Genomic DNA, 12,757 nt, shown 5'->3' on the forward strand with positions numbered 1-12,757 from the left:
GGCATCATGGTGTGCATGAGACTTTGTGCCGCTGGTGTTCCTACTAGCGCTGTAACAGCCTAAGTGGCCTATTTTTATTGTTGCAAGCTGGCATTTTTCATACACTCATAAAATTCACACAAATGTTTCAGTGTGAAGAGAAGATCCAGCGTGCAGCAAATTCATGTACATTGTTAGGGTTTTATTTGACTGTAGTAGTATATATAAAGGCCAAAATGTGTAAAGTTTAATGAGTCGAGTCATGTATGTCATAAATAACTTGGCATACTGAAGGAAACCAAGGTTGTGGTAATGTATTTGTGCAGCACCCAGCACCCAGGAGCTGTAATTGTGATCAGGGTTCCAAAGTCATCCTGAAAAGCAGGTAAGAAATAAAGACTCATTTAATAACGCGTAATGGAGTTGTGATAGGGTGACAAAAGTCATCTTGAATGGGATCTTGACCAGAGAGTGTTTGGGGATGCTTGGATCTGGACATTTGTTTTGGATTGCTTTCCAGTAAATGGTTTGTAAAATATGAGTGGATTAATCCTTATGCCTTTCATTTGCAATATAATAATAACCCCCTCCCAGTGCCTGAATGTACTGTTTTTATTTTATTGGCTCTTCTAAAAAGAAATGGAAGCTGAAGGAAGTGTGTATGTTTGAAGAAGGCACTAGATAGAACGAAGTAAGCTGAGTAGTTCTTTGTAAAAAGAACTAGATAAAACACACTGCAGTTATATCACTGAAAAAAATGTTGCCATAAATGAAGTAACAATAGTAAATCGTAATTTTGTTTTGTGCTCTGCTGTGAGGTTTTGAGTTGGGTTTTTTTTTTGTTTTGGGGGGGATTTTTTAATTTTTGTAAGGGCACATCCTTTGTTAGGTAGGATGAGAAGTGATGTTATAGCCAATATCTTAGGAGAATTTGTATCCAATTCCAAGTTGTAACTTCCTCGGTTCCCTCCCACCCCCAAGAACAGTAACTATTAACTATTTCAGAAATGGATGTTTTCAGAAATTCTTCTTTTCTCAGCTGAATTTTAAACAACTCAGTGGAGTATTTTCTTCCTGACAGAATTCAGTGTCTTAACAATTTAAATGTAAAAGATAGTTTTATTGGCCATAGGTAAATGCAGTTCACTTCATTTTTAATTTTTAATATGACGAGTTTGTCTTTAAAGGAGGCTCTCAAGTCTGATTGCCTGGAGCCCCCCTGAAAGTAGCTCATTCTGCATTTGGGGACACTGGTGTGCTGAACTCCTCAGTGCTCAAGGTAGAGAGAGTGTGCCTTTTCATTCAGTGTATTAAAACAAAAGGGAAAGAAAGCAATAGAGGCATTGTCAGTCTAAGAGCCTGTATGCTTACTGTATGAAGTGACGTTAATGGTAACCCTTGTATTATTACAGCAAGTCATAGGATGGAGCCTTAGATAGAAAATAGCAACTGCTCTGAGTTACGCTGTGTATTATTCCATTATAAAGTCGTCCTATTAGTCTGTTGGCAGAGGTTAGCAGTGAGAATTGTCTGGAATCCAAGACAACTGGCAGAGGAAAGTGGAGGGAATAAAATTATTTCACAGCTGAGGGAAACACGGAACACAAAAGCAAGGAACTGGTATGAGCAACGCGCAATAATGTCAGTTGTGATTGTGCTCCTACAGTGCCTTTCATCCCAAAGAGCTGTATAATTACCAATAAAGCAGGCCTTATGGTGCCCCTTTGACATAGGTTAATTTTGTCAGACCTATTTTGTAAGAAATTGATATGAACAAAGGGGAAATTACTTGTCCATACAAACAGTAATGAAGAAGCAATAGTGTCTGAGGTATTGTAACCTCCAACCCCTGACTCTAAAACTACCAGGCTCTTACACCCCTGGGCAGAAGTGTATTGTATGCCATGCTTGGGAGGATCCTGCCATTTACAAGTCAGTCGTTAATGATATCATCTAGTGGAAATGATGTATTAAAATCCATCCATTAACATATTTCTTTTGTTGGCTTTATACATCTTTTCTTTAGACAAGCAAAATCCAAACCTACTTGTAAATGTTCCTAGTAACGCTTCAGTTGTTTATAGTTAAGAACTGGAAGTAAAAAAAAAAGAAAAAAAAGGTGTCAGAGAAGTTTAGACTTTAGCTTCCAGGCAATAGGCAGTAGAAATGTCAGAGCCTATACAACCTTGCTGTGTCAGGAATACTCACGGTCACTAAAAGGTAGAAGAACTAAATACCATTAGAAAGCAAAAAATAAATTTTAAAAAGACACAAAACATCTAGTAACTTGTGTGAAATGGGGCATCTTTTGAGATTCTGGCCTGGAGCCTTCCTGGGGTCTGAGTGAAAAAAATCACATCTGGTTAATCTTCGCAAGTTTCTGTGGTAGGGCTGATTTGACTGGAGGGAGGATGGAACTGCTAGTAAAACAGAAGGCTGGGTGGGGTTCATTGAATTACACTGACTTTTAGGATGGCTCAGCTGCTATTCAGTACAGAAACAAAGATTTTTATTTATTTGGGTTTGGTTTGGGCTTTTTGGTTGCCCCTTTTTTTTGTTTGTTTGTTTTTTAAGCAAATTCTTCTTACCACTGTGATCACTCTGGCTCTGAGCATTTTCCTTCCTTGGCAGGAAACACTTCAATCTCTCGTGACCTGAAAGTTCCTTATCTTCTTTTAACATGCTTGAGAATTCACAGGTTTCTGTCATGCCAGCCCTTCCTCTCCTGAAAACAACGGCATGTGGCAGTTAACTTACTCTGAGAACGAGCCCAGAGTTAAGTCTCTGTTAATAAATACTCACCTTGCACCTAATGCCAAAATAACGGCTTATTATGATCCCCCGTTGGATAACTGCTGCTCAGGACCCCTGTCCCTTGTTTCTGGAGGTCGCAACTTTTTCAAATCAGGTTATGAAGCAACTTGGTTATGTGCTGTCCTTGGAAGCAGATGCGCATCCACAGTATTAATAACTATAATTAAAAGCAGTTTCATAGCTCAGCAAAAAAAAATTGCTTTTTTTCTGAGTAATGAGGTTGCATCAGGATTTGTCCAGATCACTTCTTTAACAGCCAAAGTATGTGTTTGACCATCTGCATTTTTCAAATAGGGAAAACCAAACATAAATCAACTGTGATTAATTAAGGAAAGATACCAAAATTCATACTCAAACATGAGGATTGTTCTGATTGTCAATAGAAAGTAGTTTGTAAAAAGAGCTTAAAGCTAAGGTTTAGTTAGCCTTTTTAAAATTTTGCTTATGGCTCAGTGATGTTAGAATAATAATAAAATTAAAATGAATGTAATTACATGTTTGGTTTTTGGAAAACAAGTAACAATATGGCTATGTATGGGTTCATGGGTGTTCAGTAGGTTCATCTGGAGAGATCAGGTCACAAACTAAAGAAAAGACCTAATGCTACAAAATTGTAACAAAATTGTGAGTTCAAAAATGCAAATGAACATTGAGGACCAAGATCATTGGCCTTTTAGCTTCTCCTTATAAAAACAAGGGTCTATTTGCCTTTTAAATGGACCAGTAAAATTGAATTGGCACCCTACAGTGTATGCAGAATAGATAGTCAAGAAGAATAAACTATAAGAAATAAGCAGAGGAGCTTAAGAGATGAAGATTTTTCAAAACTAATAGAAGGCAGATAGTCTGTAAAAGTGTTTAAATCTTAAAGATCTGCAGTGAATACAAACCTGAATCAGGGGAAATAAGACTGGGCCGGGGGGGGGTGTGCACTTGTTAGAAGATATTGTTGGTGATGCTCCAGAATTTTTAGGAAGAAAAGTTGCAAATATCTGAAAGGCCAAATCAGAAGCTCTCACCTGCACTGGGATGCTCCATGCAAGCAGCAGCTCCATGTTGGCGATTAGGTATTGTTTGGAGAAGGTCCTACTTACGGTCAGGCTGTTCACAGACTCTGATTTTTTTCTCATATTACTCACAAATTGAGAATGGGCTCTTTGCATAAATGGGCACAATCTGCTATGAAAATAGATATACCTAAATTCAGTGTTTTAAAATATTCATGCAAAACAGAATTTTGTCCAAACGACAAAGACCTTGAACCATTTTTAAGCTGTTGACTGCAGTGCCTAGGTGCCATATCTCTAAGAACAAGAGAGAGCACAAACTGGACCAGTTCTCAGCTGGTTCCCAGCACAATGCAGAGGAACTGGTCCATGCTGGAGCCAGCTGCTGTCGGTTACCTTTAGCACTGCACCTATCCTCTCCACTGACTCTATGGGATGTAGGAACAAGCAGTCCTAATAAGAGCTAATCTGTATTCTTCATTATAGTCCTACACTTAGCATGGTAGGCTTTCTGAGCCCCCTTGTGACTCTTTTTTCGGATACTGTGTCCCTGTAAATCCAAGAGATTTCAGTGGAGTCACAGTTCAAAAGTATTCCTGAGCCTTATACCTGATAAGAAATAATGGGTGAACGCCTGATCATTTGAAATACTCTAGGTTTTTAGAGACAGGAGACATTTGAGAATATGTTTTGTTTGCATTGCAAGAAGGGACCTTTCCTGGAATACTTGCTCTTCTTTGCTTTCTCCGCAGTACAGAATCTACATAAAAAACTAGTAAACTAGGCCATTAATAAATATGTAAAAGAAGCTTGATCTGTGAGGTACTGACTCAGTGCATGTGAGGACACCCAGCTCTGCTAGCCCCGCTTCAGTGATTATTCCCATAGAATTAGAGGGCTTACACGCCATTGAAATGATTTGGAGACTGCCAGACTTTCTAATGTAGTCTTTATTTTTCCCTTTTTGTCACCTGTAAGTTAGTGCCTTTCATTTGTTACTTCAGCAGGTAATTTTTATGGTAGCTTTTCTACTTTATATCCTGCTGGTATATGGTTTAACAAAATGCCTTTTGAAACAGTGTGTTTAATTCCTCAGTCATGCCTCTGGGAACAAACTCTTGCTGTATTATAACTTCTTTATATCTTTTCTTTACTGTGGTTGAGAACTTCTGCAAACTTTTCTTTCAGAAATCACTACTACTTATTCCCTCTCTGTGCCATATGTGCATCTCTTTTCCAGCTGTTATTTGCTGCTGGTATCCACAACTGGTCATGTCCTGTTACACTTAAACACTTAAAGAAATTCCTTAATAGCATTTCTATTTTTGCATCTGGATCTCCAGGAAGAAAATTGAATTTTCACACCTGACTACCTTTTTGAGGTGTTATCCACGATGCTGTGTCAATGAGCTGATATTGTGGAGACTCCTTTTTAAAATTACTTTAACAGGCTTTAGTGATTCTGAATAGTAGCATTTATGGTAGGAAATGTTTCATGATGGTACTTGCAGAAGTTACCTTGCTGATATTTCTGTGTAGAAGTCATGTCTTCTTTACCAGTAATTACTTCCCCTTGCTTTTTGCAAAGTTAAATATGCAGCATTTTGGCAAAAGTGGTTAATGGGGCTAGTTGAAAATTGTTGTTAAATCCAGTTCTTGACTGAATGAACATTTTTCTGGGAAACTTATTTTCATTACAAATGGGACTTGCTCATCTCAGTCCAGAAATGTTTTGATTTAGAAGTGCTGCTATGCTGTAGTGTATTTCAGTTGTACAACCTTTATCATGGACCAGAGCCCCAGGACATCACATATCAGGCTCCCTTACTACCTCTGATGCAGTCTTCCTCCGTGGAAAGAACCCAGGGTCACAAAGAGTTTGCTCTGTTCCTACAGAGTTGAGCAACAAAGAAACTCTTCTCCCTGCAACCCCCATGAAGTTGACCACGTTTATAAATTGAAATACTTTCATTTTTGTCCAAAATGGTCATTGTTCAATCTATATAAAGTATGGGAAATGAAGTGTTTCCCCAGATAAGTACATGTGAAGCAAAAGATCTTTGACTGCATTTTGATTGTTTTCTGGTACTAGATGAGTTCCTCAGGACACCAGAATGGTTAATGACTAAAAGCCTCCAGGTTAAGGGATATCAACTTTCGTCCCATGAAGCAACAATATGTGTTCCTCGTTTGTGTTGTCATTAATGAGCCATACGCTTTCCAAATTGCTTCTGAAAGACTTTAACACTCAGTTAAGAAGCCACCATAATTTCTCACTGAAAAAGACCACACCCAGATTTCACACAGAGATTTCAGAGTTGTGGACTATAAAGGAAAAAAACATCCAGATTTCTTTGAATCAGATCTGAATCAAGGTGGGATACCAGGGAAAACTACAACTTAATGTTTTAACTTTTAGGCAGACCTGACATTTGTTACGTAGCTGCTAACAGAGCTCTCAAGGTGCTACTCAAGGGAGGGAAGGTATTTTACAGACAAGCAATGTAATCCCATGTTTGTTTTTAAAGAATATGGAGAGGTTAGTGGATTGTAACAATATAGCAGGACAAATCGCAATCAAAAATGTGCTTAGGCCAGTTTAATCGTGACAAAGTTGGTACAACTCACAGCTACGCTGAAATTAGTATATATTATCTCATGAATTCATTCCATCTGCTGCATCGTACAGAATAATTTCAGGATTGCTTAGAAGGCTTACTTCAAATACACTCTGAAAGTTTGTTTGTGTTCATTATATGTCAGATTTTAATGCCCCTGTTCTGTCTTTGTTAGTCTGTTCACAGTTTTCCAGAGGAGTTTATGCCATCTTTGGATTCTATGACCAGATGTCAATGAACACACTGACATCATTTTGTGGAGCCCTTCACACATCCTTTGTCACACCCAGCTTCCCAACAGATGCAGATGTGCAGTTTGTCATCCAGATGCGGCCAGCATTAAAAGGAGCCATCTTGAGTCTCTTGACTCATTATAAGTGGGAAAAGTTTGTGTACCTCTATGACACAGAACGGGGTAAGCACCATCATTTTAAGTGATTTTTTTTATTTCATAACTTCCTGTAAATATTACCAGAATCGGTATGTGCAGCCCATCCCAATTTGCTTCTGGATGCAGGTAGCACGTTCTGATGGTCCTAGAAAACAAGTTTATTCTGAAGAAACTAAAATGAATGGATAAATGAAAAGAAGGCATCTTCATATTACTGATCATTTGTAAAGAGATTGTCTGGAGGATAGTGTTAGCAGTGTAAGCATTCAATTTAGAATACCTGGTTTCCATGGAACTGCAGACTCAACACTTGCCAGGGTTTTTGAGTCCTTGCAAAATAAATAAAGTCGGCACTAGGAAGTAGGCTGTTAAGCAAGACCTTCCACTGTGCGTGACATTGCAAATCCCACACCATTTCACATAAATGCACATTTCTCCTGTCACTGGACAAAGACAATCCATGCTAAGATACACTCTGGAGATATCTAGGCATCAATAATGGTCTAAGAATATAATGCATAAGATGCTTTAGGGCTCTGCTGGAGAAAAGATGCCTTAGACATGTCACATGGACATCATGAGATGAATTTAGATTCATGACAAGAATGACCAGAGATATGTTTTACTAAATGAAAACATACTAAAACCAGTGTTTCCATGCTTAAGCCAATTGTTAACTACTAAGGAGCACCAAAGGTAGCAAATCCTGTCAAAAAGAGTTCTAAGCATCAGAAACCGTTTTCTGTGAGGAATCTTGCATACTTCTGTGGAGCAGCTGTTGCCACCTGCTCTGAGTGTACAGAATTTGCTTGGTTACAGATTTCACCTGGGTGAAATTTTTGCATCAGATAGATGTGCCACCGCCCTTCTCACCAGCTTTATGATTAACAACTCCAAGACCTTCTTCAGATCAAAGGGGTCTGGATAGAGCCAGAGAAGCTTAGATTCCATTCCCGGCTCCCATGACAAAGTTCTGATACCCTAGGCTACTGCATATTGGTAAAGATCAAGTCTTCAGTGGCTGTGCTTTTCACACTGAAGATTAATGGCATCACTCAACTAAGGACATACTGTATGTTGAAAGAAAGTAATTTTTAGTCTGATTTTAGGTGAATGCCAAGAGTTCAGAATTTTCTGAGTGATTTGGGGGTGTTAAATATTTCTAGCATTGAAAAAACGCTAGCTATGAGATCAAGTAGGAAAGTATGGAGAAGTTAAGAATGCTGTTAGTTTTTAAATCTTTTAAAACCACTACCCAAACATCCGTATTTCTGGTTTAGTCAACTTTAAAATCAAAGCTCCTGTGAATATGCCATTTGTCTGAGTAAGAAAGGTTTGATGTGACCAAATGCAATAAACTTACAGGATGTGATAAAGTAAAATGTCATATGTTCCAGGACTGATGAAACTTATCATGATTAAGGCTAATAAAGTTTGCTTTGGAAAGAGATGCATCAGTCATCCAATATCATGCCTAATAAGAAATTTGGCACTTCAGACCGGAAAAATCATCCAAAACAGTGGGAGTTTCACTAGAACTTGTCTAGATGATATGACTATCAGACTATCTAAGATAGTAATGGAAGTCATGAGGGAAGACTTGTGGACTCAGACTTGCATTTTTCTACAATTCTCAGTGTGTACAATCTTTAGGTAGACACAGTCTAATCATGAGCTTATTATGATGACTAATCCCCTTGGAACAGTTTAGGTTGTGTCTAGGCTTCATTTTGCCTTGTTTATCCTAAGATTTTAATCACAGGTTAAAACACAGCTCTTGCTGGCGAAACTAGCCCCAGGAATCTGACTTTACCTCTTGCTTTCTGCCCCTTGTCTTGACTTCCCATTCACATCCTACTCACAATCTTACAATTACTAATCAAAATTACGTTGTGAACCTACTGTGGCTCGCATGCGTGTTATGCTAGCTGTATGTTATGTCAGACATTCAGACTTAGTGTCAGAGTGCAAAATGTGAATTAGATGACAGCACTGGTGACTGTCGGATTATAAAATGTAGCTCAGGGTTAGAAGATAAAGGACAGCTGTGTCTTTAGGATGGAAGAGGCATCAGTGCATATAGGTAGCTTGATGATGGGCTTTGAGCTGTTTGGGATAAACTTAACACATCTTATCTTTCCTTCCTATGCATATATTCTCGTTGCTGCTGTTTGAGAATGTATTTGCCACCTGCTAAAACAGGAAAATGAACAGTTGATTATCTTCAGTTGCTGCTGGTTTAGTTAGCTTAAAACAAACTTGGTAGCAACCTTACCAGAGTTATAATTGCTGTATTCTTCCAGCATTAAAATAAATTAAGAAGATTCATATAGGAGGGAGAGGCAGGGCAATTAGGTACTGAGAAATAGACATTAGATTCCTTTGTTTGGTGAGCAGTAATCTTGGATGATAGCACCTGAAACATTTGTCAATTCCAGTAGGCTGCCTAATTTCTTGTGATAGGCCTTCAAATACAAAAAACCATCCCAAGAGGTTGAACAATTATAATGGTGAATGACTCCTTGTGTCGGGTAGTGAATAGGCTGTACATGTTCCTATGCTGAGATATCATTGGAAATGAAAACACTAGAGCTGTCACAATTTTTAATAATTCCTATCTTAGATACTTAACTGCTTTGGGGCACAAACACTGTAGAGAGAAGGTGTTAAGCAGTTTACTGTCAGTTCCTGAAATAAACTATCATTTAAATACTGCCTTTCTATGAAGATTATCTCCTCACTGGTTTGTTCTGAGAATCTGAGAAATCGCAAAACATTAGACCACGCTTTCTTACATTGAATATTAGTTATGGACTAAATTGTTCTTGCAGGTAGTTTTACAGCGTTCTGCTGAAGCAAAACACTGCCATGTATCAAACATTGCATTTACTGTTAATAAATACCGCAGCATATTACAGCTGCATACAAAACTGAATAAACCTTCTTGTGGTTTTATACTGCTTATTGAACTATTTCAGTTTAAGCTTAGGAGAATGGAGAATCAGCTTTATAAAATTCTTTTCCTTAAGCAGTGGCTTTTTTCTTCTTTGCCATCAAATCATATGTCCTGGTTTCGGCAGGGATAGGGTTAATTTCCTTCCTAGTAGCTGGTACAGTGTTTTGGATTTAGGATGAGAACAAAGTTGATAACACACCGATGTTTTAGTTGTTGCTAGGTAATGCTTACACTAGCCAAGGACTTTTTGGTTTCCCATGCTCTACCGACTGAGAAGGCTGGAGGTGCACAAGAAGCTGGGAGGGGGCACAGCCAAACTGGCCAAAGAAACATTCCATACCATGGGACGTCATGCTCAGCACATAAACTGGGGAAAGCTGGCCGGGGGGGGCTGCTGCTCGGGGATGGGATGGGCATCGGTCGGCGAGTGGTGAGCAATTGTACTGTGCATCACTTGCTTTGTGTATTATTATTATTATTATTATCATATTATTATTATTATTATTTTATTTCAATTATTAAACTGTTCTTATCTCAACCCACGAGTTTTTCTCACTTGTGCTCTTCCAATTCTCTCCCCCATCCCACCTGGGGGTGGGGGGAGTGAGCGAGCGGCTGCGTGGTGCTCAGTTGCTGACTGAGGTTAAACCACGACAGTCCTTTTTGGCGCCCAACGTGGGGCTCAAAGGGTTTGAGATAATAACAGGTTAACCAGAGTGTATTAAGGAACTTATATCTGTTAGTAGTTGTGGGTCACAATGTTGGTTTCTCTGTTCTTGATACTGATTTGTATAATCTGCATCGTGCTCTTCTTTTTGCTGTACATGTTAAAGATTGGTGTTGGGTTTTGCAGTTTGCTGTGGTCTGCAGTGAATAGTAATGTCTCGCTTGTGAGGTTTGTTTTTAGAACATTGACCTTGACATTAGTGTGGTATGTAAACTTCGCAATGAAGCCGTTACTGTACCACAGAAACCATTTCGTGGAGACAACTAGCAATTACAGTGACTTTTCTGAGAGTTTTTTTACGGAGGAAATACAGAATGGCAGTGTCACTACCTTCTTCTATGATGTTTCCTCCTTCATTACAGTAACTTTTCGGTATTTTGAACATCCTTGGGTAGTTAAGATACTTCTATTGGTACTTCTTTGGAATATTGTTTTGGTTTTGTCTAAAGTTGGTAAGCAATTTAAGAATATCATCCCGAGATCTGCCCCAAGGCTGAATAGTTATGAGTGGCAGGGTGTGTGGGACAAGATGGGCAAGTACCTAGGCCAATGGGCACCCCCAGTGTTTTGGAACTTCACCCCTGAGCAAGTGCAGAATCCTGAAAAGTTAGTAGAATATTTGGACAAAGTATGCTGTCACCCTGGCAACTCCAGAGAGATGCAGATCATTGCAACGTGCTGGGGCCTGGCCCATGCCTACCGAGCCCTGTTCAACACCATTCAGTGCCCTCAAAGGGAAGGGAAGGTCTCTGGATCTGACAGTAAAACGACACGCACTGCAGCCACTCAGACCCGGGCAACAGCCCTGCGGCCACTCCGACCCCAGCGACACGCCGTGCAGCCACTCTGACCCCGGTGACAGGCCCTGCGGCCACTCAGACCCCGGTGACATGCTCTGCGGCTACTCAGACTCCGGCAACAGGCCCTGCGGCCACTCCAACCCCAGCGACACGCCATGTGGCCACGCAGACCCCGGCGACAGGCCCTGCGGCCACTCAGACCCCAGCGACATGCACTGCGGCCACTCAGACCCCGGCGACAGGCCCTGCGGCCACTCAGACCCCGGTGACAGGCACTGCGGCTACAAAGACTCCGGCAACAGGCCCTGTGGCCACTCAGACCCTGATGACACGCCCTGTGGCTGAACCAAAGAACCAGCCTGTGCCGGTATCAGTCGCCCCTGTACACAAGAAGAAATTTTGGAGGCGGAAGTCGGCTCGTTTAGTAAGGGAGGAAGAAGCTTCTTCTAAAAGGTGGCTGGAGGAAGAAGTGTACGAGACAGACTACCCTGGAGAAGGGCCATCACGAGAACAGCAGGAGGAGAGCCGGCCGCTGATCAGGGAGGAAGAAGAGGAAGAACTCATAAACGAGGCAGTGACCACCCGATCTCTATCCCTGAGTGAGCTGCGAGATATACGAAAAGATTTCAGCCGTCGTCCAGGTGAGCATATTGTCACCTGGCTGCTCCGATGCTGGGATAATGGAGCCAGTAGCCTAGAATTAGAGAGTAGGGAAGCCAAGCAGCTGGGATCCCTTTCTAGGGAAGGGGGCATTGACAAAGCGATTGGAAAAGGGACACGAGTCCTCAGCCTTTGGAGGCGACTCTTGTCAAGCGTGAAGGGAAGGTATCCCTTTAAGGAAGATGTTATATGTCACCCAAGCAAGTGGACCACCATGGAGAAGGGTATCCAGTTTCTGAGAGAATTAGCTGCGATGGAGGTGATTTATGATGACCTGAACAATGAGCAGTTATCCAAAGATCCAGATGAAGTCAAGTGCACATGACCCATGTGGCAGAAGTTTATAAGGAGCGCACCATCATCATACGCCAATTCATTGGCAGTGATGACCTGGAAAGATGGAGAGGAACAAACGGTGGATGAATTGGCTAGTCAACTCCGGCAATACGAGGAAAGTCTTTCTTCCTCCCTCGTCTCGGCTGTGGAGAAACTGTCCCGGGAGATCCAGCAACTCAGAGAGGATAGGTCCTACTCCTCACCTGTACAGACCAGTATCTCGGCTATTAGGAGTCAGCGTTCTTTTGCTCAAGAGAGAGAATATAAAGGGTACACACCACGGGGCACCCTATGGTTTTACCTGCGTGACCATGAAGAAGACATGAGGAAGTGGGATGGAAAACCTACTGCAGCCCTAGGGGCACGGGTACGTGAATTGCAAGGGAAAACAATCACAGAAAGAGGTTCTTCCAGGAAAATTGCTGCTCCAGTTTCCAGCGGGCAGTTCCCCAGACAGAGTAGAAAGGCT

General features: G+C 40.9%; 1 protein-coding gene across 6 annotated transcripts in view; it reads left to right on the forward strand.

Moving 5' to 3' along the window:
• Window positions 1-12,757, forward strand: part of GRIA3 (glutamate ionotropic receptor AMPA type subunit 3) — a 161,602-nt gene that overhangs the window by 28,976 nt on the left and 119,869 nt on the right. For all 6 annotated transcript variants that reach the window (XM_076347331.1, XM_076347330.1, XM_076347326.1 and 3 more), the window contains exon 3: window positions 6,594-6,833. In XM_076347331.1, coding sequence (XP_076203446.1) covers window positions 6,594-6,833 — 240 coding nt within the window. The remainder of the gene's footprint in view (window positions 1-6,593; window positions 6,834-12,757) is intronic.

Source organism: Aptenodytes patagonicus, chromosome 9 (assembly GCF_965638725.1).
Source record: "Aptenodytes patagonicus chromosome 9, bAptPat1.pri.cur, whole genome shotgun sequence".
NCBI classification, from domain to species: Eukaryota; Metazoa; Chordata; class Aves; order Sphenisciformes; family Spheniscidae; genus Aptenodytes; species Aptenodytes patagonicus.